Source organism: Humulus lupulus, chromosome 9 (assembly GCF_963169125.1).
Source record: "Humulus lupulus chromosome 9, drHumLupu1.1, whole genome shotgun sequence".
Taxonomy (NCBI): domain Eukaryota; kingdom Viridiplantae; phylum Streptophyta; class Magnoliopsida; order Rosales; family Cannabaceae; genus Humulus; species Humulus lupulus.
Window position 1 is genome coordinate 180,242,697 of NC_084801.1, and position 26,576 is coordinate 180,269,272.

At 35.7% G+C, this 26,576-nt stretch overlaps 2 protein-coding genes across 2 annotated transcripts; both read left to right on the forward strand.

Annotated features, from left to right (window-relative positions):
• Positions 1-4,697: 4,697 nt before the first annotated feature.
• LOC133800381 (uncharacterized) lies at positions 4,698-5,719 on the forward strand. Its single transcript, XM_062238339.1, has 2 exons — positions 4,698-5,516; positions 5,603-5,719. Exons 1-2 carry the CDS (start codon positions 4,698-4,700, stop codon positions 5,717-5,719), a joined length of 936 nt encoding a protein of 311 aa, XP_062094323.1.
• Positions 5,720-6,676: 957 nt separating this feature from the next.
• LOC133801369 (phenolic glucoside malonyltransferase 1-like) lies at positions 6,677-8,369 on the forward strand. Its single transcript, XM_062239558.1, has one exon. The coding sequence runs from the start codon at positions 6,744-6,746 to the stop codon at positions 8,154-8,156; it is 1,413 nt and encodes a 470-aa protein (XP_062095542.1). The 5' UTR covers positions 6,677-6,743; the 3' UTR covers positions 8,157-8,369.
• The last annotated feature ends 18,207 nt before the right edge of the window (positions 8,370-26,576 follow it).

Below are 26,576 nucleotides of genomic sequence, written 5' to 3' on the forward strand. Positions count from 1 at the left end.
TTGTTGGGATATTCCCACACCACTATTGTTTTTGGGATTGGGAATGTGGAGCTTAAGTTCACCTAAGGAAAGGCTTTATTACTAAAAGATGTAATGCATACTCTTGAGATGAGAAATAATCTGGTTTCTGGTTTTCTGATTAATAAGGCTGGGTTTACTCAAACTATTGGGGCTGATTTGTACACCATCACTAAGAATGGTATTTTTGTTGGGAAGAGTTTCATGTTCAAATTAAATTTTAATTTAATAAAGTTTCTCCTTCTGCTTATTTATTGTGTGATTTTAATGTTTGGCATGCTAGACTTTGTCATGTTAATAAGCGCATTATTAAGAACATGAGTAACATTGGTTTAATTCCTAAAATGTCAGAAATTGATTTTGAAAAATGTGTCTTTTGTAGTCAAGCAAAAATAACTAAGACACCTCATATATATGTGAACTTGATGGAACGTTAACTAGGAATGGTAAACGTTATTTCATTACTTTTATTGATGATTGTTGTGACTTTACTTATGTGTACTTAATGAAAAATAAAAGTGATGCGCTTGACATGCTCAAATTATTTGTGACTGAAATTGAGAATTAATTCAATAAGAAAATTAAAAAATTTTGTAGTGATAGAGGAACTGAATATGATTCAAGCATGTTTATTGAGTTTTATAATTCACATGGCATCGTACACGAAAAAATTGCACCATATTCACCTGAAATGAAGGGTAAAGCTGAAAGAAAAAATAGAGCTTTTACTAAATCTGTTGTTGCTATTTTACTGAATTCTGGTGCTGCATTTCATTGGTGGGGTGAAATTTTATTAACTGTTTGCTATGTTCTGAATAGAGTTCCTAAATCTAAAAGCAAAAGTTCACCATATGAGATATTGAAAAATAGACAACCAAACTTGTCTTACTTTAGTTACTGGGGCTGTTTGGCATATGTTCGTATTCCTGATCCAAAAAGAATTAAATTATCTAGTTGAGCCTTTGAATGTGTTTTTATTGGTTATGAAATTAATAGCAAAGCATATAGGTTCTTTGACTTGAATGCGCATGTAATTGTGGAATCTAATGAGGCTGATTTTTATGAACATAAATTTCCTTTTAAATTGAGAAATAGTGGGGGCGCATCTACTAGCAATGTTTCTGTGATTAGGGATAATGAGCACATTGATTGCACTGAAATAGAACCTAGAAGGAGCAAGAGAGTTAGAAAAGGAAAAGATTTTGGATTAGAATTCTGTGTTTATACCTTAGAGGAGGATCTTGCTAACTGTTGGTTTTTATAGATCAAATCAGATATTATACGCAGCGGAACAACAATCAAAATTGTTAATTTAATCCCACAAGCCTATATATATTAAATCAAAGATATGAATAGAAAATTACCTCAGGTCCTTCCTTGTTGCTATCTTTTTGTATGGCAAATATCATTGAGATCTCACACCAAGATCTTCCAAAATGTTCTTAGCACACAAAGAACGAGTGTGGACTCGCTATACAAAATAATAGGCAAAATCTATTTATCAGATGTTCTCAACACATGAGATCTGATAAAGTTTGGACCTAAGTTTGTGAAGAACAGTGACCTATGCTTGTATCACTGTTCTCTTTCTCTCAGATAGATTTCACAATATTTTTCTATCCCTGAAAAGTTACGCTCTGAAAAACTGATATCCTATATTTAATATATCCAATATATTAAAATAAAATATTTGTTATTTTAAACAATTTAAAATAACTGATTAGTTATCAGATTTTTATAATAATATTTTAATCATATTAAAATATCTTATTATTTATTTAATATGTAAATAACTAAAATTGAGGAACCAAGAAACTACCAAGAGCCTCTTATGCGTGTAGCACAGTGACTGTGCACTATGCTACACGTGTACCACATGCCAGGGATGGCATGTGATTTTTCTCAATTTTTTTCTTATTATTTAAATACCAAAAATCCCAAAAATAAATTAATTCAAAATTAATTATATTTTTGTTAAATCAAATAATTAATTAATTCTCAATTAATTAATTACACATAATTATACAATAATTATGTTGGATGCATAGAAAAATATTTTACTTATCAAATAAGTCATTTTGCCAATTTTTGCATTTACCTTTGTCAGTGTTTGTTTGAGCCATTTCGGGGACCATGGACTTATAACATTAAGCTCCAATAAATTGAAACTAAATAATTAAACTCTTTAATTATAATAGTTAATTTATTAATTCTGATATTTCTCCACTATAAATTCATAATTGCACTCTTTATGTTACAGATATACTTTTACAGGAATCTTATCTTAAGTCGTCTATTGATATAACCATCTTACAATAGTTCAACCCTCTAATTAATTAGTTCATAAATTAGAATGGAATCATTACCATTTTACCTTTCTAATTTACTTCTTATTCCTTAGATACCATTAATTCACTAGTGAACAATTAATCTATAATCTAATTATAAATTTGAGCTCAAAATCATTCAGTTCTAGAATTAACCCTTAAGGGAACTAATATACGATCCGTTATGAAAGATTAGTTGAAACCCGATGGTACTGTTGATAAGTACAAGGCTCACTTGGTAGCCTAGGGTTTTAGGCAGAGAGAAAATATAGATTTCTTTGACACTTTTTCACCTGTTACTAGAATAACATCCATTAGAGTTTTTATTTCCCTAGCTGCCGTTCACAATCTAGTTGTACACCAAATGGATGTTAAGACTGCTTTTATGAATGATGAATTAGAAGAGGAGATCTATATGGATCAACTTGAAGGGTTTGTGATCCATGGCCAAGAACATAAGGTTTGCAAGTTGGATAAATCTCTGTATGGTCTTAAGCAGACACCTAAATAATGGCATAAGAAATTTGACAATTTAGTTATCTCACATGGGTTTAAAGTAAATGAAAGTGACAAATCCATTTACTATAAATCTGAGAATGACATTTGCACTATTGTATGTCTATATGTGGATGACTTGCTCATATTTGGTTCGAACATTTGCACTGTTGTGTGAAATTCCCTTTGGATCAATCTCACTATATTGAGAAGATCCTAAAGAAATATAATTACTTTGATTGTAAACCTGCTTGCACACCATATGATCAAAGTGTAAAGTTATTTAAGAACACTGGTGGCGGTGTGAGACAATCTGACTATGCGAGCATCATTGGCAGTCTTCGATATTCCACTGATTGTACGAGACCCGACATTTCCTATGTCGTGGGATTATTGTGCAGGTTTACTAGTAGACCTAATATAGAGCATTGGCATGCTATTGAAAGGGTTTTGAGATACCTCAAGAGAACCATGAACCTTGGATTACATTATCAGAAGTTTCCAACTGTACTCGAAGGATATAGTGATTCAGACTGGAGCACTTTGTCAGATGACTCTAAAGCAACAAGTGGCTATATCTTTAGTATAGCGGGTGGAGTTGTTTCCTGGAAATTAAAGAAACAGACTATTTTGGCTCAGTCCACCATGGAGTCTGAAATGATAGCACTAGCTACTGCTAGTGAAGAAGCAGGCTGGCTGAGAAGCTTGCTGTCTGAGATCCCTTTATGGGAAATACTGATACCAGCTGTGTTGATCCATTGCGATAGTACCGCGACTATTGCAAAAATACAGAACCGTTATTACAACGGTAAGAGACGACAAATACGTCGTAAGCACAACACTGTTAGAGAGTTCCTCTCAACAGGCGCTGTTAGAGTGGATCATGTACGTACTGATGATAATTTAGCAAATCCTTTGACGAAAGGACTAGCTAGAGAGAAAGTCCATAGAACTTCTAAAGGAATGGGACTATTGCCCTTAGAATGATGAGTCACCCATGATGGTAACCCAACCTAAAGACTGGGTATCCCAAGAATCAGGTTCAATGGGTGATAACAAGTTGTGAGGTGATAAGTGTTGATCATGCCATTTACATAATAGAAGCATGAAGTCCTGAAGCGATATGAGGATGAGTTAATAAAAACTCTTAATGAGATCTGTACTTTACATGGAGTGGAGTACCGAGCTACGAGAGTACTCTTGATAGACTCACCTATGTGAATGTGGAAGTGGGGTCGCTTCTTATGAAATTTGGGGCAAAAATTTCTAGAGCGTTTATTATACTGGGATAGACGTGAATGGCCATTAATGCACGAGCTTTTTGACTACACCTTTGAAAGATTGAAGCGTGGTACGTTGTTAGAGATAGAGTTAAAGACTACGAGTCACTCTAGTATAATCTAAATTGTATTCACTAGGCAAATGTTCAAATCAAAAGATACATTTATTTATGCACAATCTTATAGATTCTGATATTGCTCGAGAAAATATTTTTAAAAATTCAAGTGGGAAATTGTTGGAACTTTGTGTGAAATTTTAAAATAGAGAAGTGTTAAATGTGCATGATAATTGATAGAGTCCCACATGGGATAAAAATCATTTTTCATAAGGGTATATAATAGACAACCATGAGAATTGGGTTTGGGCCCTAAGGGGCACCCAGTTTTGTGCGCATGGGTGAGGACTCACACACCTGACCACCACGCGCACTGTCGCCGTCCGACCACGCCGAGCTGAGCTAGTTAGCGGGTGGTGTGGTGTGGTGTCACACTTTATTTTTTTGTTGAGATCAGATTCTGTGTCAGACATCTATATGCCAACTTCAAAAAAGAATTCCCTGGCTTTCTCTTAAAGCAGATGCTATGGGTTGCTACAAGAGCTACCACCAAAGAGGAATGGACAAGGAGAATGAATGAGATTAAATCAGTGAATGAGGGTGCTTTCAATTGGTTGTCTAAGAAAAGCCTGGAAGAATGGACAAAGTCACATTTTAGAGAGCGTGTCAAGTGTGATATGGTACTCAATAATTTATGTGAGAGTTTCAATTCAGCAATATTAATGGCTAGAGATAAGCCAATTATCACTCTTTTGGAAAAACTTAGGTTTTGGTTGATGTGTAGATTTTATACAAAAATGGAAACTATATCAAGGATGGTGCACCCTGTTGGCAAGAGGATCTTGCAAATAATCGAAAAAAACAAAAAAGTGGCAAGGAATTGTTTCCCAAAAAGGTTTGAAAAAACTAAATTTGAAGTGACATTTATGAGCAATGAGACCTTCGTGGTGGACTTGGTTACAAAGGCTTGCACATGTAGGGGCTTTCAGTTGACTGGCATACCTTGTGGTCATGCCTTAGCATGCATCTGGTTCAGTAATGTACAACTTATGGACTTTGTTGATGATTTCTACAAGAGGGTAGCACTTGAGGTTACATATGCTGGAGTGATTGAACCCATGCCAAGTCCTGACAAATGGCCAAATATTGGGTTGAATCCTGTAATCCCTCCAGAACCTTCAAACATGCCTGGGAGACCCAAAAAATCAAGGAACAGAGAGGTAGATGAACCACCACCTGGCTCTACCAAATCAATGAGATTTGCACAGGTGAACAAATGCAGCAACTGCAAGCAAACAGGTCATACTTATCGAACTTGTAAGAATGCAAAAATTATAAAGGTAATTTTCATTTTCTGTTCTCTTTTTAATCTACTTATCTGAACTTGGTGGCTTATTCATCCCTGTTACTTCATTTGTTGTTTCAGCATTTGCCTTGTAAGAAGCTTGGTCGTCCACCAAAGAAGAATCCAAAGCAAGAAACTGTGAAAATGAAGGAGAGGGCACAGAGACAGAAAGCAAGAGTAGATGCCCAAATGCAGTAGATCCAACATTTTTTTGTTGATTAATTATGATTGAATATTTAGATTCACTTGGTTTTGGTGTTGTATATGTATGGCCATATTGGAAATTTTTTGTGACTGAAATAGGCCATTGCTCCCGATAAAAGAAAAAAAGAAAAAGAAATAGGCCATTGTTAAGGACAGTCGATAAGTCGATAGAAGTATAGGCCATGAATAGCTTTTTGAAGTTGGTTTAATTTCTTTAATTTCTCTTTATGAAGTTGGTCCACATAATATGTACTATTTATATTGAAATCACGTGAGACTATAGATGTGAAATGGTCCTGCCAAATTCAAGAAATTGGTTTAATTTCTTTAATTTATTTATTTTTTGAAGTTGTCCATATATATATGTACTATTTATGTTTAAATCACATTGGACTTTTGACGTGGAAAAAGTATTGTCAATTTCAATGAGTTAGTTTAATTTTATGAGGCTGGTCCACCTTCTTCTTTCGATGATGATGATTTTGCCTATTCCCCCATTCTCCTTTGCTTCAAGTGGACATCACGTTCTTCGTATGATTAGAGCTGAGAAATCACGATGTGATGATTTAGTTTTGGGGCAGGAGGTTTGTTTTGATTTGTTTCTTGTTAAATTATTTTCAGTTTTATTTTAATTTGATTTGATTTTGTGGTAGTTTAATTCAGATTACATATCTTTTATTATATTAATTAATAAATTTAAAAAATCAGAAAAACTAAAGTCAACACATGTCCTTTATTAATACGAAAATTAACACAGTTAAATAGTGAGTACTTATGGAAATACGTTTTAGAAATCTTAACTTGGGTATTTATCCTTATTTATAAATTTGATGTTTCTTACACGTATTCCCAAAACCAGAAAAATCAGTACAAAGAACATATATGTGGTTGATACTATTTTACCTGTACGAAAAATGATGGCTGCATATAAATCTATATGTTAAACCCTTGTCTTTACGACCACAAGGACCGCTCTTAACACAATTCACAGACGTCAAACTACTAGAACTGCTTAGCCATGGCCTCACCCAAAATACTTGAAGTCTCCCATGTCGCTCCTTTTACGGCCTCACCCCAATCCACCACCCACTTCTCTCTCCCCTTAACCATGTTCGATACCTTTTGGTTCAAGTGTTCTCCAGTCCAACGTCTTTTCTTTTATTCTCTCCCTGAAACTGAAGACACTTTCTTCAACTCTGTTCTCCCAAAGCTCAAACACTCCCTCTCTCTCGCACTCCAATACTTTCTACCTCTAGCCGGAAAACTAGCTTGGCCTCAAGATTCCCCCAAACCAGTCGTTCTTTACACTCGAGGCGACGTCGTTTCGGTCACCGTCGCCGAGTCCGATGCTGACTTTGACCTCCTGGCCGGGAACCATGCTTTCCGAGCCTCGGCGGTTCGTCCTCTGATTTCTCCGTTGCGTCTTTCTGAAACAGGGGCTTCTGTAATAGCTCTGCAAATCACTGTATTTCCCAATCGTGGATTTTCTATTGGCCTAACTACCCATCACGCTGTTCTAGATGGAAAATCCACGAACATGTTTATGAAGTCGTGGGCTTACTTAATTAGAGAGAATCCACCATTATTGCCGGAGCTCACACCCTTTTATGACCGGACTATCGTAAAAGACCCATGTGGGTTTGACATGAAGTTTTTGAATAGTTGGATGGGAAATCTTGGCTCAACGTCGTCTGATTGTAGAAACAGCCCAAAACTGTTCGAATTCTTTCAAAGCCCGGATGGACCCTCCTCCGACTTATATAGAGCCACTTTCGAACTAACCCGCTCCGATATAGATAAACTGCGGCGAAGGGTGTCGTCCAATTGGGATAGTTTAGCTCATATATCTCCAAAACCAAAGCTCCACTTATCTTCTTTCGTTCTTACGTACGCTTACATGTTCGATTGCTTTCTCAAAGCAACAGAAGGAGATGAGAGTAAAAGTAAAGTCGTTTTAGGGTTCGCCGCTGATTACCGGAATCGTTTGACACCTCCAGTGCCAGAAAATTACTTCGGCAATTGTGTGGGAGTCAAGGTGAATTGCAACGACACGAGGGAGTACTTGCTTGGTAGGGAAGAAGATTCGTTGACTGCTCTTGTGGTGAAGGCCGGTGCTTTAGTCAAAGAGTTGGGCGAAGAAATCGATTTCTATAAGGAGGCAGAGAAAATGTTATCGAGATTGAGTTCATTGGGGTCTGACAATTCTTTCTACTTTGGAGTAGCTGGGTCGCCGAGGTTCGGCGTTTACAGCATAGATTTTGGATGGGGCCGGCCAAAGAAGGTGGCTGTCTTATCTATAGAGAATGGATCCATTTCAATGGCGGAGTCTGGAGATGGAAATGGTGGCGTTGAGGTTGGTTTGGTTTTGAAGAAACATCAAATGGATCGCTTTGCTTCCGTGTTTGTCAATGGTCTCAGTGATATTCTTTAATGTTGCAATATATGAGTCATACAGATTATAAAGTAAAAAAAAAAAAAACTGTACACTTGTACGCATGCATACATATATTTTGGATACTCAGAGGACCTCCAATGCTACCATAGCCATTTCCATTTGTGGGTGCCAACTCAGAATGTGGGTTCCTATATCAAAATTAAAATTATTGCTGAGAGAGGTGGCAGACAACAACGTTGTCATTTTGCATGTTAATATATATATATATATATTTTTTTGGCATCATTGTAGAGTACTATGCTCTTATGCGGAAGGTATGCACTAGAGACTTTTTGTCTTTTAGGCTCAAGAATAGTTTTGTGGCGCAATCTTTTGAAAAAAAAAATGCTATTACCAATTTGGCGCCGTTTGGTATAAGAAGTTTACAGTTTTCGTATTACTGGGAAAGTTAAAAAAGGTAATCTAATAGTCTGGAAACTTACATCATTGTGTTTGGTTGTGCACTGTAATCTTATCCATGATTCTTGAGAATATCATTTTCTGTGTTTGGTTGTGTATAAGAATCTGTTAAGTTTTTATATTTTCATAAAATTAATATAATAATATATTTCATCAAAATAATTTATAAACAATTTTACTCATGAAATATTTTTTAACAGAATTAAAAAAATACATCTATTGAATACTAGAATGAATTATAATTTTTAAAATTACAAAAATATCATTATTTTATTTGTAATAATATTTTATTTGTTATTTTAAACGAAAGTAATGATATAAACACAACAAGGAAAATGGGCTTTTACTTCGGTTTTTAAGCTTGATTTACTTCGGTTTTCGCTAAAATTCGCAACCGAAGTAGTTCGGAGCGAAGTAAAAACTAGCTAAAAACCGAAGTAGAATCCCCACTTTCTACTTCGGTTTTTACCTAATAACCGAAGTAGAAAGTGTATATACGCTAGCATCCTGGGCACTTTCTACTTCGGTTTTACCTAAGAACCGGAGTAAAAGGGGACTTTCTACTTCGGTTCTTAGGTAAAACCGAAGTAGAAAGTGTACATTTTACTTCGGTTTTACCTAAAAACCGAAGTAGAAAGTGCCCGCATTTTTTATTTAATATATGTTTCTAATTATTTTTAAATGGATGGTTTCTATTTTTATATAAATATATATATATATTGGCCTGATTTTATTTAATTGATCTAATTAATATATTTTTTTTTGCCTAATTATTTTTCAACAATTTAATTATATAATATTACAATTATATATATTTTTACAATTGAAATTGGTTAAGAATTTTTTTTGAATGAAAATATGATAACTTTTATTAATTAAAAATGTTGTACATAAACATATAAAATACAAGTACTTAAGTAAGATAACTAGCCTTAACATTAATACATTTACAAAAGACTAAACTTACAACTAAACAAAAATAGGCTTACTGATAAATGTATGGTATCAATTTGCCTAACCATTCGTGTTGGATTGGCAAGAGGTCTGCAATCTCACAATATTGCGTCTTCCCACCAAACTGTAAAATTAATAAATATAAATTAATTTCATAGATTATCGATAGCAAATAAATTATAAAAAATGAACTTACTTTTTCTTTTAGGGTAGTCATTGCATTTGATGCCCGTACAAGATCTCTAATGTACTTCAAGACATAAAAACCACATTCATGACTTTGTGGTTGTCTTGGACATGTAACATTGAATATCTTTGTGGGATTGCCGAGTAATGCATTGGAAGAAGCTCTATAATATGCACTATTTAAAAAGAAAATTATTAACAAAAGTTATTAAAATGCAGTAACATGTAATATTTGTTGCATATTAAGAAATATTTTAAAAAATTTAAGACTTACCTCATTATCATTGAATCAATTTCTTCTGGACGTTTGTGTGATTTCAATGGATCTAAGAACACGATTTTTCCTTTTGGCATAGCAATCACCAACATCCAATGTTCCCTAAAATAAGAAGCGTATGTTAAGTAAAATAATTAAATTTTTAATATATGACTAATCAAATAAAATTTTTTTACACTATTTCTTACCGTATGTTCCAAGGTATAAAGTAAAGTTGACCAACTCTATCCATGGTCATCAACCAATTCGCCAAGTCAATGGTTGATCACTCTACATCGTTAACATTATTAATGCTAAGACGTTCAATGTCATAAAATTTGTAATAGACACGCTGATTTGGAAATAGGGACTCCCAAATGCATCTGCAAAATTTTCTTTAGTGTTAAATATTTTGAAAAATTTCGGCAGAGTTTCCCCTATAAATAGGACTTCCCAAACCTGTAAACATTCAATGTCTATGAAAATTTTCAACAGATCACAGAGCAGTACTCATAACTGATTCTAAATTCCTATCATTCCAAAGAATTAGTTTAAGGGATACCTTAATTCGAATATCATTGCTGAGCCTCCAATCATATGCAAAGTAGCAACTTGTTCCACATCCTCTGAAGTTAGGAATATTGACTCGCGATTCATGAATGTTGGGTCCACTGGAATGGAGACGACTGAGTTTATTCCCTTAACTCTGCAAAATTCTCTCACCATAAACTGAAGGCTAACATGGATGCGATTCATGATGTGATCGACAAATGGTTGGCCTTCGGTCAGAGTGTTTTCTGGATTGACGTGAGACCCAGCTGATGACAGATGCGGGCTAGTCATAGGAGGTTTTGACATATCCTTGGATGAACTTTTTGACATAGGAGGTTTCTTTCTTAGAGAACCCTACACAACATCAAGTTAAAATAATATTAAAATACTGGACCAACAAATATTTTAATAGGTAACAAATTAAAGAATTCGTTTATACCTGGTCAGTCATAATTAAATCTTTTGGCCAAGGAAGAAATGTGTCATAAGTATCTCGAACATAGTGTATCTCCCCAACAGAACATGGGATTTCAGTATCCTCTTGTAACATTTTGGTGACTCGCACCCTCGCATATTCGTCTGTCAGTTGAACACCATGAATAGTCAGTGGACCCACCCCATCAATGATAACACCCTCTGCCACCACATTATGAATATTATCCGAACAAAGTAACACATCCTGCATGTACGGTGTGTGGTATTCTTCGTCGCTCTGCTCGTCATCATTGTCGTGTTCATCCATATCATCTATCCCACTTGCTTGTTTAGCTTTTTCCTCCTCTAAAGCTTTAAGTTCTGCTTTGAGCCTCGCAATTTCTGCATTTTTCTTACTAACAACATCAGCCATTTCTGTTGCTATTTTTTGTTTTCTTCCAAAGACGGACGAAATCTTCGCAAACGACCTACAATAATCAACCAAATTTATTTTAAAACTAAAATATTATAGAATTAAGTTAAATGCAACAAATAAAAAATAATATCATACCCAAGTGCTCTAACACGCCCTGGGTGCTCAGGTGTCCCTAAAGCTTGCGTTAATATGTCATTCCGACCCTTTGCAATGATTTCTCCACTACTAACTTTTTCTTTCAGCTCATTCTGTGGAACAAACCAGTGGTCACTTATATTAGTGACTTATAAGAACTTTATCATTCCTAAATTACTTTAAAATACTTGCTTGAAACCACTTACAATTCTTGCTTCAATTTGTTTGTCCAAATCTGTGACAAGAACCTTCCTCTTTTCTCGTGCTCTTATCCATACTTGGTACCGTTCTACATCTGCCACACCTAGTTCAGTTTTCTACAACATACAACAATTAATTAAAGTTGGTGAGTGCAATATTCTTCATAACACGTTGACAGTTATAAAATAGTGATGTGAATTACTTACCAGGTCCTCTCTAACATTGGCAAGCCCTCTACGAGATGTACGATGCCTCGAAGTATATTTGAGAGCTCTTTCACGTTGTGCTTCCTGCAAAGCCTACATTAAATAGGTAACAATAAGTTTTTAAGCAATTATTAGTATTTCAAAACTAATAAATCATATACATAATAGATATACACAATAGTACCATAAACTCAGGAGATAAACGGTGGCTAACAAATGTCCTCCAATCTTTTAGGTCAAGTTCTGGATATTTCTTAGGAAGGATTTGGAGTTCATCTATCAGACCGTCTTCTGCCAAAGGGTTGATGTAGTCACTAGTGATGTTGGTCTTAAAATCTCTCATCATTCTTCCCGCACTTTTCATTAATTCTGGTTTCCAATTTTCTCGAATGTTAAAGGCACCCTGAAATAGAAAGAAAATGATTAATGAAATGCAAAGTAATTCATGAAAATGATCAATATATTAAAGTAATTAAAATATTCATAAAATATTTTCTTACATATACATCCTCCCATATTCTATTCTTCAATTCTTGTGGGACTTGTCTCCAATCCTTATAATTGAGAGAGACCGTTCTCCTAGTTTTTACTCCAAGGTACGATTGCATCTCACTATATGCTTTCCCTATAGGTTGACCTTTATCATTAAACTGAATATTTCTCTTTATTCCCTTAGCTTTTTGATTATTGATATTGTTCTTCTTTGTTGGGCCTCGCCTATTTGGTGTGTTCTCCCCTTCAGAAATTGTCATCTGCACATAAACAAGAATTAACGTTACAATTATGACATAAATAAATACATATTTAACATAAAAATGAATACATTACTCACTGGACACATTTTCTTTTCTTTTTTCTTTTCTTGGTTGATCCACAATCTACCCATATTCCGTCTCTAATATCATTTCTAATATATTCCCCATCATCATCAACTTCATGGAAATCATGGATTTTCTCAACTTGCTCATGTATTGGTTGTCCAACAATAAAATTGTCATGGAACAAATCATCGTTTTCTTCGTCATTTTCATCTTCTATAAACTGCCTTTCCGGGGTTCGTAAAACAACTGACCATTTATCATCAGCAGGATCAGTTATGTAAAACACTTGTTTTGCTTGGGTAGCCATGATGAAAGGATCATTCTTGTGACCTTTCTTACTTAAATCAACCAAAGTGAATCCAAGTTCATCAATTCTAACCCCAACATTGTTGTCCACCCAAGAACACTTGAGCAGAGGAATTTGAAATAAGGAATAATCAAGCTCTCATATTTCTTCAACAACCCCATAATATGCCATAGTACCAGCAACTGGATTATTGTCTTTTGCACTAGCGAAATGCACTGCTTCTGCCACAATACTTACTCCACTATTTTGAACCATTCGAGCATCATCTCGTGACTTTGTGTGAAATCTTTTTCCTCCAACAATGTAAGCATTGTGCTTTATTACATGAACACTTGGTCCAAATGATATGCGTTTTAACTCTGTCGACACTCCATGGTTTTCTTCTCCCAACCTTGCTAGAATAATATTTTTCAACCATCGACTAAATGTTTTATTGTGCTCATCTATAATCCATTTCTGTTTATTTTTAACCTTGTTGGGAATCATTGATTGTAATAACTCCATGTGCTCACTACAATACAAAGTACAACATATTAAAATTTCAATTATACATAAAAATGAGCATAATGTTTATTAAATCTATAACTTACGTTATATAGGGTTGAACTTCGGGATTGTTTTCCAACACAACTAAATGAGCTTGATCTAATTCTGCACGAGATATGGTCACTACTGTTCCTTTCCCTCGTAATCCTCTATTAACTCCATCCGAGTTATTCCGTGGTTTGCTAATTCCGATTGTGTCGATTCCAACCATGTACTCTGAACAAAATTCCACAGCTTCTTCGGCTAAATAACACTCAACCATACAAGCTTCAGGGCGATGGTGATTACGTACATATCCTTTCAACACCTTCATATTCCTTTCAAATGGATACATCCATCTCGCCCAAACTGGCCCACACAACTTGGCTTCTCTTACTAAATGGACCATCAAATGTATCATGATGTCAAAAAATGATGGTGGAAAATATTTTTCAAGCTTGCATAAAGTTTCAACTATTTCATCATGCAATGCATTGAACTTCTTCATTTCTAATTCTTTTCCGCATAGTTGATTAAAGAAGATGCACACACTTGTCACACTATCTCTAAGTCTTTTTGGTAAAACTGACCGAATGGCAATTGGAAGTAATTGTTGCATTAATATATGACAATCATGTGATTTCATTCCAATTAACTTCAAATCTTCCATAGACACCAAGTTTCGAACATTCGATGAGTAACCATCAGGCACTTTCATCCCTGCCAATGATTGACATACGGCTTGCTTCTCTTCTTTAGACAATGTAAAACAAGCAGGAGGAAAATATGTGCGAGCCCCCTTTTCTTCAGGTGCCAAGCGGTGTCTTATACCCATTTCAACAAGATCTAAACGCTAGACAAACCATCTTTGGTTTTACCTGGGATATCAAGTAATGTACCGATTATACTTTCACATACATTTTTTTCTATGTGCATGACATCCAAGCAATGTCTAACGAGTAAATCTTTCCAGTAAGGAAGTTGAAAGAAAATTGATTTTCTTTGAAAACATCCATTGACTTTTTTGTTTTTATTCTTCTTCCCATACTCAAAGTCAACTTTTTCTACTTCCTTAAGAATTTGCTCACCTGACAATGGCAAAGGAGCAATGTCTCGTTCCACAGTACCGTCAAATGCTTTTTTTTTATTTCTGTCAGGATGACTTAAATGCAAATATCGTCTATGACCCATATAACACATTTTGCGTCCATTTGACAAGCGACGGGCCCTTGTATTGGTGCAACAAATTGGACAAGCTTGGTAACCTTTTGTGCTTAAACCTGATAGGTTACCATATGCTGGAAAATCATTAACAGTCCATAACAACACCGCTTTCAAATTAAACACTTCTTTTTTAAAACCATCATATGCCTCAACACCATTTTCATACAACTCTTTCAAATCATCAATTAATGGTGCCAAGTAAACATCGATATCATGTCCTGGTTGTTTTGGGCCCGAAATCATTAATGAAAGCATCATGAACTTCCTTTTCATCACCAACCAAGGAGGAAGATTGTACATAACCAGGAAGACAGGCCATGAACTATGCCTACTACTAAGAGATCTATGCGGGTTTACTCCATCAGCAGCTAAACCAAGACGAAGATGTCTTGGTTCATTTTTGAATTCTGGATTGATATAATCTACCTTCTTCCAGGCCTGTGAATCTGCAGGATGCCGGAGTTTACCATCTTTCACTCGTCCAGTCTCGTGCCATATTAAGTTCTTAGAGTGTTCTGCACTTCGATATAATCGCTTCAGCCGCGAAATCAAAGGTAAGTACCATAGCACTTTCTGAGGAATAAGTTTCCTAATCTCTTTACTTTTGTTAGGTTTGTACCGTGATAAACCACATTCTGGGCAAGCGTCCATGTCTGCATACTCCTTACGATATAAAATACAATCATTCGGACATGCATGAATCTTCTCATACTTCAACCCTATCAAACTTAATGTTTTCTTTACTTCATATGTAGACTCCGGAAAACAATTTTCTAGCGGCAAAATCTCCTTGAAAGCAGCTAAAAATTGACTGAAACACTTATCACTAACTCCATTTTCTGCTTTTATGTTATAAAATTTAACCATTGTGGGCAATCTTAGTTTATTGCAACCACTGAACAATTGTCTGTCTGCATCTCTAACCATACTATCAAATTTTTCTGGATTATGAAAAAACTCTTCTTGTGCTTCATCAAGCAATTCTATAGGATGATCATCAAAATCATTACTCTCAAAATCATCTACACCTCGCCTACCTAATAGATATGGGTCATCATTTAATAATTCTCCATGCCAATACCATTTACTATAACTCATATCAAATCCCCAACAAAATACATGATCCTTTATCATGGTAATATTCCCCTTTACTCCATTACCACAATCGATACAAGGACAACGAATTTTTTGTGGATCACTACAATTCTTTAGGCAAAACTCTAAAAATTTGTTGAATCCATCTTGAAATTGTGATGTTTCTCTCCTCTCAAGCATCCATGATTTATCCATACTAATAACAATATTCAATTCCTAATAAGTTAGAAAAAAAACTTATATTAGGTTCTAGTCTTATAAATTTTTTAAAAAATTCGGCAGAGTATCCTCTGTTTCTATAGCATACCGTAATTTCATAATTACCTATAAAATCAATACAAACAAACACAATAATCAAGCATATATGAATCCATCATTATTAGGTTCTAGTCTTATAAATTTTTTAAAAAATTCGGCAGAGTATCCTCTGTTTCTATAGCATACCGTAATTTAAAAATTACCTATAAAACCATTTAAAACAAACACAATAATCAAGCATAGATGAATCTATCATTATTAGGTTCTAGTCTTATAAATTTTTTTAAAAATTCGGCAGAGTATCCTCTATTTCTATAGCATACCGCAATTTCAAAATTTCCTATAACAACAACACAAACAAACTAAATAATCAAGCATAAATCAATCCATCCTTATATCACCACAGCACGCAAATTTCCCAGAGCCTACTTCACTAATTTTCAAACATAACTTTCACTAAATCTAATATGCATGATTACATTAGTCTTATCTTTATACATAAATCTTATAGTAATATAAATACAAAAAATAACTAACCTTCAATATTAATCTTCAATGCACCCGAAATGAACAACAAAGTTCACCACTCAATCAACGACCCTACTAAAACATTACATAATTAGTAAACTACATAATTAATTATCAAATCAATAAATAAAAAAAATCAAACTAGTTAATGAAACTAATGAACAACACTTTGATCATCTTCAAGTTATTTTTTTTCAAATATTTAAAAAACAAATTTATCTATTGTAAGAATTTCTAAAACTAACTAATATGCATATATATATATATTTATAATAAACCTAATTTTTATCACATTATTTAAACTAACAAAATAAACAAATAATTATAAAAATTAATAAAATATTAATTATATTAATTTTAAATTCGGAATAATAAAAAAAATTAAAAAAAACATAGAAAATTAAAAAATTATCATCAAAACCACATTTTAGTAATCTATATCTGTTTTGAAGCTCAAAATCCCCTTGCAATGTCAAAAATCCGGTCAAAATCCGGCAAGAAACACCACTTTCAAATGGAGAAAAAACCCACGGCCAAATGCCTTTTTTTCTCTAAAAAACAAAAAAAAAAAGATTTTTGGACTATATTTCGGTTTATAGGGTAGAAATATTGCAAGAAATAAAGAAAAAACAAAAAAAAAGGCTTGGAGAATCAAAATGGGTGTTGGCTCACGGTGGTTAATGGAGGTTTTGGGGGTTTCTTTTTGCACAGAGGGTAGAGAGGTTTTGAGAAGATGACCGTTCGGGTCTAGGGAAGGGACTTATAAAGCACTTTTAACTTCGGTTTTTGGTAAAAACCGAAGTAGAAAGTGGACTTTCCACTTCGGTTTTTACCAAAAAACCGAAGTTAAAGGTCCTTAAGTCATACCCCTTGGAGACTTTTAACTTCGGTTTTTTGGTAAAAACCGAAGTGGAAAGTCCACTTTCTACTTCGGTTTTTACCTAAAAACCGAAGTTAAAAGTGCACAAGGGCCGCGTTTGGTTTGGCCAGTTTTTTGCATTTTTACTATCTCTAAACATAATATAAGGGCTTGTGCAAACAAACACGACCCTCTCCACTATGAATTTTTCACTTCGTTTTTTTTAAAAAAGCGAAGTAGAAAGTAATTTTTTTCAGAGCGCCAATTTGAAAAGCGAAGTAAAAGAGTTTGAAAAGGTTTTTACTTCGCTTTTTTTGTATGCTCACTATAAAAACCGAAGTAAAAACCTATATTTCTAGTAGTAAAGGCTTTCCAAATCAATTTATTTAAATAAACAAATATTATTTATCATTTTATAGTTTGATATATGTATATTTGTTTTTATATTATAAGCTTCAAAAATAAAATAAATCATTAACTAAAAAATTATTGGTTTAAGATTTTAAAAAAATAATAATAATACTATTGAGATATTATTGAGATATTCTCTTAATGTTTTGTATATATGGATAACCGTGAGTTTAGGAATTAGATTAGAATTACAGCTCTAGTTTCCTATTTTCTAGTTTTCTGTTTTCTATTCTTTTGTATATATATACGACTAAAATATATCAATAAGATCAAGCCATTCACAATTTGTTCATGGTATCAGAGCCAGGTTGGCTAAGATACACGATCGGCAATGGCTGATGGTAACGATACCACTAAGCCTCCACCTCCACCTATCCCTTCTCGAAATGACCACACGTCTCCTTTTTTCCTTGGCTCACAAGACAGGCCTGGAGATCTCATCACTCCGGTTCGTCTTCGACACGACAATTACGATGAATGGGCAAGGATTGTGCATCTTGCTCTGCTATCCCTCCGGAAATACGGCTTCGTCAACGACACGATTATGGAACCTCAAGCACCTTTCACAATGGAGGATTGGCTTACTATCCATTCGATGCTTGTGTTCCTGGCTAATGAACACTATTGATCTGGAGGTTAAGTCTACTATTTCTTTTTATGATGATGCTAAACTTTTGTGGGATGAATTGCAGGCTCGTTTCTCAGTTGTTAATGGCCCCCGAATTCAGCAGTTAAAAACTGATTTGGCTAAGTGTGAGTAATCCATGATCACGTCTGTTTCTTCATACTTTGGAAAGCTAAAGGTTTTATGGGAGGAATTGGCTAACCATGAACCCATTATTACCTGTAAGTGTGGCAAATGTGAATGTAATTTGGGTAAAGAACATGAAAAACAACGCAGTAATGAGCGTTTTCATCAATTTTTGATGGGTTTAAATTCGGATTATTATGCCCCATTACGTACTACTTTGTTGTCTCAAGAACCTCTGCCTTCTCTTGATCGTGCCTATCAAAAAATTGCTCAAGAAGAACGTGTTCGTGGCATTACTCATTGTAACGCCCTGGCTACCCCAGAACAGTTACGGTGAACGGTGGACCGGAAATTTGACTCGCTACTCGAGTCCTTTGGTCAAAAACGTGCTCTAAGTGTAATTATCAGGTTAAGGTATAAAACCAATAAAAAGGAAATGGAGATTTTCATTACGAGCTGCTCTGCAGAGCTAAATAAAACGTTTACAAGTTGTTCTCAGTACAAAATGGTCTCTACAGTTGTAAAGTACAAACCCGCCGACCTAAGCGGCAAAAATAGGGTAAACCCCCTAGTTCCTCTGAGAACTCCTTGGCCGTGGTGGTCAAGCGGCCGCATACGTACACAACACCACATCAGCTCTCCACTCAAGGCTAGGTGAGCTTTTCTTTCCCTTTACCTGCACCACAAAGCATCCATGAGCCAAAGCCCAGCAAGAAAACATAACACTTTTTAATAACATTATCAAACGATTATCATTAGAATCTCATCAAGCATAAAGCTTTCAAACAAATGGGTGATCATCACATGATTCAAGAGGGAGAGTGGCTGCTAGGTAAGCCACTAGCCTCCAAGTGCCTATTTCGTTCATCGACCCTCGAGGTCGGTCAGGCATTAATACTCTTTGAGCCATTCAATGCTAATGGTCGATTAGATCTAATCTCCGTTGGCTTGCGTGAACCACGCTAAGACCATTATGACTAACCAGTCAGCGCTATGTGACCAGTGTCCAGTATCACTGCCGAACTTGACTAGTAAGTCACAGCTTCACAGCTGATACTAACACCTTTGCCAATTCTGGGTGACCAGTGTCCAGTATCACTGCCGAACTTGACTAATCAGTCACAGCTTCACAGTTGATACTAACACCTTTGCCAATTCTGTCTGATGAATCAGTGCAACGTGACCAGTGCCCAATACCACTGCCGAACCTGACTAATCAGTCACAGCTTCACAGTTGATACTAGCACCTTTGCCAAACCTGACTAATTAGTCAGTGCTATGCACAAATGAACAACATATGCTAAGCATTCCATGTTCAATCCATGCCCATATTACACAATCAACATGCCTCACAAATATCCATGCATGTCACACTTGGGGTGCAGTTTTCTTACCTCGGGTTCGAGCTAGAACGAATAAAAGAGTGACCCTGAGAACAATCAACCTTTAGACTTCTTAGCGGTTACCTAATCATAACCAATTAGAAACCATTAATAAAATAAATCAATGAATGGTTCACAAACTAAACCACACTCCCGGGACCAATCCCCCACTCTCGGGACTCTCAAACTACTCAAAAGGGCCAAAGGAACCAACCCCCGAGCCTTAAAAACCATCTCGAACCCTAAAATCAACACCTCTTGAAACTGGCCTAGCGCCTAGGCGCCACTCACCAGCGCTGGGGCGCTGTCCCAGAAACAGAGAGGGCTGCTCTCTGCCCTGAGTAGCGCTGGGGCGCTAGGACTGGCGCTGGGGCGCCAGCTTCAGACCAGCAGCTGCACTGAAACTCCCTCCTTGCGATTCCTCTTGAAACCTACCTTCCAAACACATCCCAAACCTTACCAAAACTTCCAATTCAACCCCAAAACCTCATCTACATCACCTCCTCACCAAAACCCAATCAATCAAACACAAGAACTCCCCTTGATTCCAACTTTCCACATCAAAATCTAGAGCTGAAAACTATAAGAAAAAACAGAGTAACACCTGAAATTCATAGACAATTCCTTACCTCCAAATGGTTTTGAATCCTCTTAAGAAGATGAACTAAGTCCACAACCTCCAAGCTTTGATTTCCTAGCTTGCTACCTCAACTTGGGACCAAAAACCTTAAAGAATGATAGGAAGAAAATGATGTACGGGAAGGTGAAGAAGCTACTCTGTTTTTGTTCTATATCCTTCAACAGCCACTTGAAACATATATAACCCAAGAAAAATGACCTTATTACCCCTAGGTCATTTAAAGCTTCTAATGTCTCCCAAAGGGAAAAATTGTCATCTTTCACCTATTTCGTTAATCATAATTAACGCTCTCCAATTCCCGCTATTCTCAAAATTCCCAAACACCAATAATTCATGTCTCGTTACCCTTTTACTCCCGGCAACGCTCTAATCATTAAAACATCCCGAGACTCACCCCGAGCCTCAAACTTAATCCCGTTATGACTAAACCGCTACTTTAATACCTAAAGATCGTCTCATGCCAAATAGCTCAAACGAATCCACATTATAATGTGGCCTTAAATTATATCACCAACATGCGAACAAATAATCAATTTACCCTCAACGGGCCAAATTACCATCACACCCCTGTGGAAAGAAATATGGACTCACATGCATGCATTTCACATCATATCATAATATAATCAACATATACATGCATTTTATCAATTAATAGCATAATTAAGCAAGTATGGCCCTCCCGGCCTACTATTCACGCCGTTAAACACATCGGAGAATTCGGGGCATTACACTCATGCTCGTGAATCTCTACCGGAAGTGGTGGGTTTTGCTGTCCGTCCGGAAGGGCGTAGATGAGCGAAACCAGATAAGATTGACAAATCTGGGCTATTATGTTCTCACTGTCACCGATCTGGTCATGATATTGTTACCTGTTTTCAGATTCTTGGGTATCCAGAATGGTGGGGCGATAGACCTCGCACTCAAGGAATCCCTCATGCTCATAGCAAAGGAGGTGGTGGCCGTGGTATAGACTCACCCGCAGCTAGTCGTGGTCGAGGAACCACTGTGCGAGTGGTGGCGGTAGACGGCAGCCACACTATGGTTGGATCTTCGGTCAATGGGCAAAGAAACTCTTCTAATAATGCAGCCACCACGTCAAACACTGATGCCTCTCTTCCTCACCTAAGTGCAACACAATGGAAAACTATCGCTACTATGTTTGGTAATACTCATTCCTCAACCGACCGTTTACATGGTGAGTTTTCCAGGATTTCTTGGATTATTGATATTGGTGCTTCTAATCATGTGACGGGGGATGAATCTTGTTTGTTTAATGTTCAAGATATTGTCGCATGTCCCGTCAGACTCCCTGATGGCCAAAAATTAATTGCTACTAAAGAGGGAAGTGTGAGACTCTTGGAAGGATTATTTCTTAAAAATGTTCTTTATGTCCCTAAATTGCACTGCAACTTAATTTCAGTTACACAACTCATTGATGACATGCGCTGTTTTGTACAATTTGCTTCTAATATGTGTGTTATACAGGACCGTCATTCGAGGAAGCTGATTGGAACGGGTGAACGGAGAGATGGACTTTACTACTTCCGGCCACCGTCTACAATGCAAGCTATCTCAGTGGATGGTTTTTCATCTTCGTTGGAGCTTTGGCATCAACGTCTTGGACATCCTTCAGAGAAAGTAGTAAAGTCATTACCTTTCCTATGTAATTCTAGTGATAAATTAAATAAGGCATGTGATGTGTGTCCTCGTGCCAAACAAACTCGTGATTCTTTTTCTCTTAGTGACCATAAGGGCTCCCAAATTTTTGAATTAGTACATTGTGACTTATGGGGTCCTTACAATACTGTTTCTTCATGTGGGGCTCGTTATTTTTTGACTATTGTGGATGATTTTTCCCGAGCTATATGGGTTTATTTGTTGATTGATAAATTGGAGGTGTTTAAAATGTTTATGTCGTTTTTTGCTATGGTTGATTGACAATTTGGTCAAAAGGTTAAGATTGTTCGGAGTGATAATGAGACAGAATTTAATTGTTTGCAAGATTATTTTCTTTCAAACCTCTTGTGTGGGGACTCCACAACAAAATGGTAGATTTGAACGTAAGCATCGTCATATTTTAACAGTGATAAGGGCCTTGCGTTTTCAAAGTCATCTTCCTCTTTATTTTTGGGGTGAATGTGTCTTAGCAGCTTCTCATTTGATCAATCGAACACCCTCAAGTGTTCTTTAGAATAAAACACCTTATGAAATTTTATTTCATACTTTGCCAATTTTTAATGAATTGCGAGTGTTTGGTTCCTTGTGTTATGCCCATAATCAACGAGCTAAGAATGATAAATTTGCAAGTCGCAGTCAAAAATGTATCTTTGTTGGGTATCCTTTTGGTAAGAAAGGGTGGAGACTTTTTGATCTAGAAAATAAAAGTTTTTTTGTTTCTAGGGATGTTAAGTTCTTTGAAAATCAATTTCCTTTTGCTGAAAATGATCCTTCTACTATTAGCTCTACATATAATTCTGGCAACGTGAGTTTAGGTGATGATGACTTTGATTTTAATCTTTTTGGTGATTCTGGACCATTGTCTAATGAACCTGAACCCACAAATGAATCCTCCCCACTACATGTCACCACCCAAATTCCAACAACTACCACTTTAGAGCCTACTCTCCCTTTTCCTGTAGCACAGTTTAGCCCGGCTGCTGGACAGAGTCCTGTTCAGTCCACATCTCCACTCCAACATCCATCTACAAGGGGGGTAGCAGGGGCTGCTCCGAATTCTATCAATGACACTCACATGGGACGTGGACTCCGTGAAAAGGTTCCATCCACTCGGCTTCGTGACTATGTTACTAATACTGTTATCACACAAAGTCCATCTACTCTCTGCCTAAGTTCACCCGCGCCGTCAGCTCCCTCTGGTACGCCCTTTCCTATAACACATTATATTAACTGTGCAAAATTTTCTGCTAGCCATCAACAATTTCTTGCTGATGTTACTGCAGGTTGTGAACCAAAATCATTTAAAGAAGCTATGACAGATGAAGGATGGCATCATGCTATGCACACAGAAATTCGTGCTTTAGAGGATAATGGTACTTGGACTATGGAAAAATTACCTCCTGGTAAACGTGCTCTTGGTAGTCAATGGGTCTATAAAATAAAGTACAACTCTGATGGCAGTGTTGAACGACTTAAAGCTCGTTTGGTTGTTTTTGGTAATCATCAAATTGTCTGGATTGATTATAACGAAACTTTTGCACCTGTTGCAAAAATGGTCACCGTTCGTGCTTTCTTAGCCATTGCAGCATCTAAAAATTGGGAGCTGCATCAGATGGATGTGCATAATGCTTTTTTGCACGGGGATCTCAATGAAGAAGTCTATATGAAGCTTCCTCCTGGTTTTGGGTCTTCTCAACCTGATATGGTGTGGCATCTTCGAAAGTCCTTATATGGCTTGAAACAGGCACCGAGGTGTTGGTTTTCCAAAGTTGCCACTGCTTTAAAAGAGTATTGCTTTCTACAATCCTATGCTGATTATTCTCTCTTTACTTATACTAAGGGTGATACTCAAATCAATGTTTTGGTGTATGTTGATGATTTAATTATATCTGGGAATAATTCCGCTGCTTTGAAGATCTTTAAGAACTATTTGAGCACGTGTTTTCATATGAAGGATCTCGGGGTTCTTAAATATTTCCTCGGGATTGAGGTAGCTCGAAGTCCTGATGGTATATTTCTTTGTCAACGAAAGTATTCTCTTGACATCATTTCTGAAACTGGTGTTCTGGGTGCTAAGCCCGCATCTTTTCCCATTGAGCAAAACCATCGGCTTGCTCATGCTTCAGGAGATTCTTTGTCCAATCCGGAACCTTATCGTCGTTTGGTTGGTCGTTTGATTTACTTAATGGTCACTCGTCCTGATTTGGCATACTCTGTTCATGTTTTATCACAGTTCCTACAAGAACCAAGACAGGAACATTGGGAAGCCGCCTTGCGTGTTGTTCGCTATTTGAAAGGCTCTCCTGGACAAGGAATCTTACTTCGTGCTGATAGCTCTCTGTCCTTGACTGGTTGGTGTGATTCCGATTGGGCAGCTTGTCCTCTTACTCGTCGCTCTCTCACGGGTTGGCTTGTGTTTCTTGGTCATTCCCCGATTTCCTGGAAAACCAAGAAACAACCTACTGTGGCACGTTCTTCGGCAGAGGCTGAATATCGCTCTATGGCTTCTCTTACTTGTGAATTGAAATGGTTGAAGGGTCTTCTCCTTAGCTTGGGGATTCAACATACTGATGCTATTGGGCTATATTGTGATAGCCAGTCGGCTTTACATATTGCTTGGAATCCAGTCTTCCATGACCGAACAAAGCACATTGAAGCAGACTGTCACTTTGTTCGTGATGCTATCCAAGACGACACTATTCTTCCTTCTTATGTTCCTACAACTGTTCAACTTGCGGACATCTTTACCAAGCCTTTGGGGACCCGTCAATTTCAGTTTTTTCTTTCCAAGTTGGGCATTTATGATCCTCATGCTCCAACTTGAGAGAGGGTATTGAGATATTATTGAGATATTATTGAGATATTCTCTTAATGTTTTGTATATATGGATAATCGTGAGTTTAGGAATTAGATTAGAATTACAGCTCTAGTTTCCTATTTTCTAATTTCCTGTTTTCTATTCTTTTGTATATATATACGACTAAAATATATCAATAAGATCAAGCCATTCACGATTTGTTCAAATACTTTTGAAGTGTTTCACATTTCTGGGTATCTGAAAACCACTTGTTAGATGAGTTTCACTTAAACCTAGAATCAGGAAAAGTTAAAACCCCTGGAGTACAGATTCCTAGGTTAGAAAAACTCAAACTCAGTACCAAACATAGGAAAGTGTTCGGATTTTCATTCCCGTATCCAGATTCTTGCATACCAAACGACCCCTTAGTCTCTTATTAATTATTTTTAGATATTTTATTTATTTACTTAGCCGTTAATTAAATTTCTTAATAACATAAAAATGAGTTAATGAAACTTTTACTTCTCTCTCCTAAATTAATACTAAATTTAACATTAATATCTAACTTTTCATATATTCATTGTTAAGATTAAATAATCAAAATTTTTTTTTCATTCTCCTATGTTTAGTAGAAGAAAATATATTTTCTTTATTTGCTCCTATTTTATTACAGAAGAATATAAGTAAGTAACATTTTTTGATTTTATTTTTTAAATTATTAAAGATATACGCAAATATATTTTGAGATCAGATCAAACTATTATTATATCTTTTATGATTCAAACTTTTTTCTCTTTATTTAATTCTCTCTCCTAAATTAATATTAAATTTAACATTAACATCTTACTTTTTTTATTCACATTAAGATTAAACAATCAAATTTTTTTTTCCTTCTCCTATTTTTTTTATTCACATGCAGAAAAAAAACTTTTTTTCTTTTCTTTGCTCCTATTTTATTGCAGAAGAATACAAGCAAATTATTTATGTCATTATATCGTATTCCAATAACAATTTCATCCGGTCAAAATTATAATAATTAAGTTATACAAAATAAATATTAATTAAAATGATATATACGAAAACTAAATAAATAAATAAATACAAAAGTAAAAAAAAAAAGTGGCCATATTTAGCTTGAATTACTTTCATGCTCATCTTATACGTACATATTAGTGGTTTTCTTGAAGATAAAGTAATTTTTGTTTTTTATTTTTTATTTTTATCCCTCTCCTCTTTCTTATCTCTTTACTTAATCGCCACCATTGTTTGTTGGGTATATATATATATATATATATATATATATATATATATATATCTTGCAAGAGTCTCTAATAAATTCAATATTAGCCAAAGCACAGTATATAGCTGCTAGCTATCCTATA

Excerpts from the sequence above, each read along its gene's own strand:
- LOC133800381 (XM_062238339.1), top strand. The coding sequence starts at position 4,698 with ATGCTATGGGTTGCTACAAGAGCTACCACCAAAGAGGAATGGACAAGG. Across the intron at positions 5,517-5,602 it reads AGAATGCAAAAATTATAAAG|CATTTGCCTTGTAAGAAGCT; the intron begins GTAATTTTCATT and ends TTGTTGTTTCAG.
- LOC133801369 (XM_062239558.1), top strand. The coding sequence starts at position 6,744 with ATGGCCTCACCCAAAATACTTGAAGTCTCCCATGTCGCTCCTTTTACG.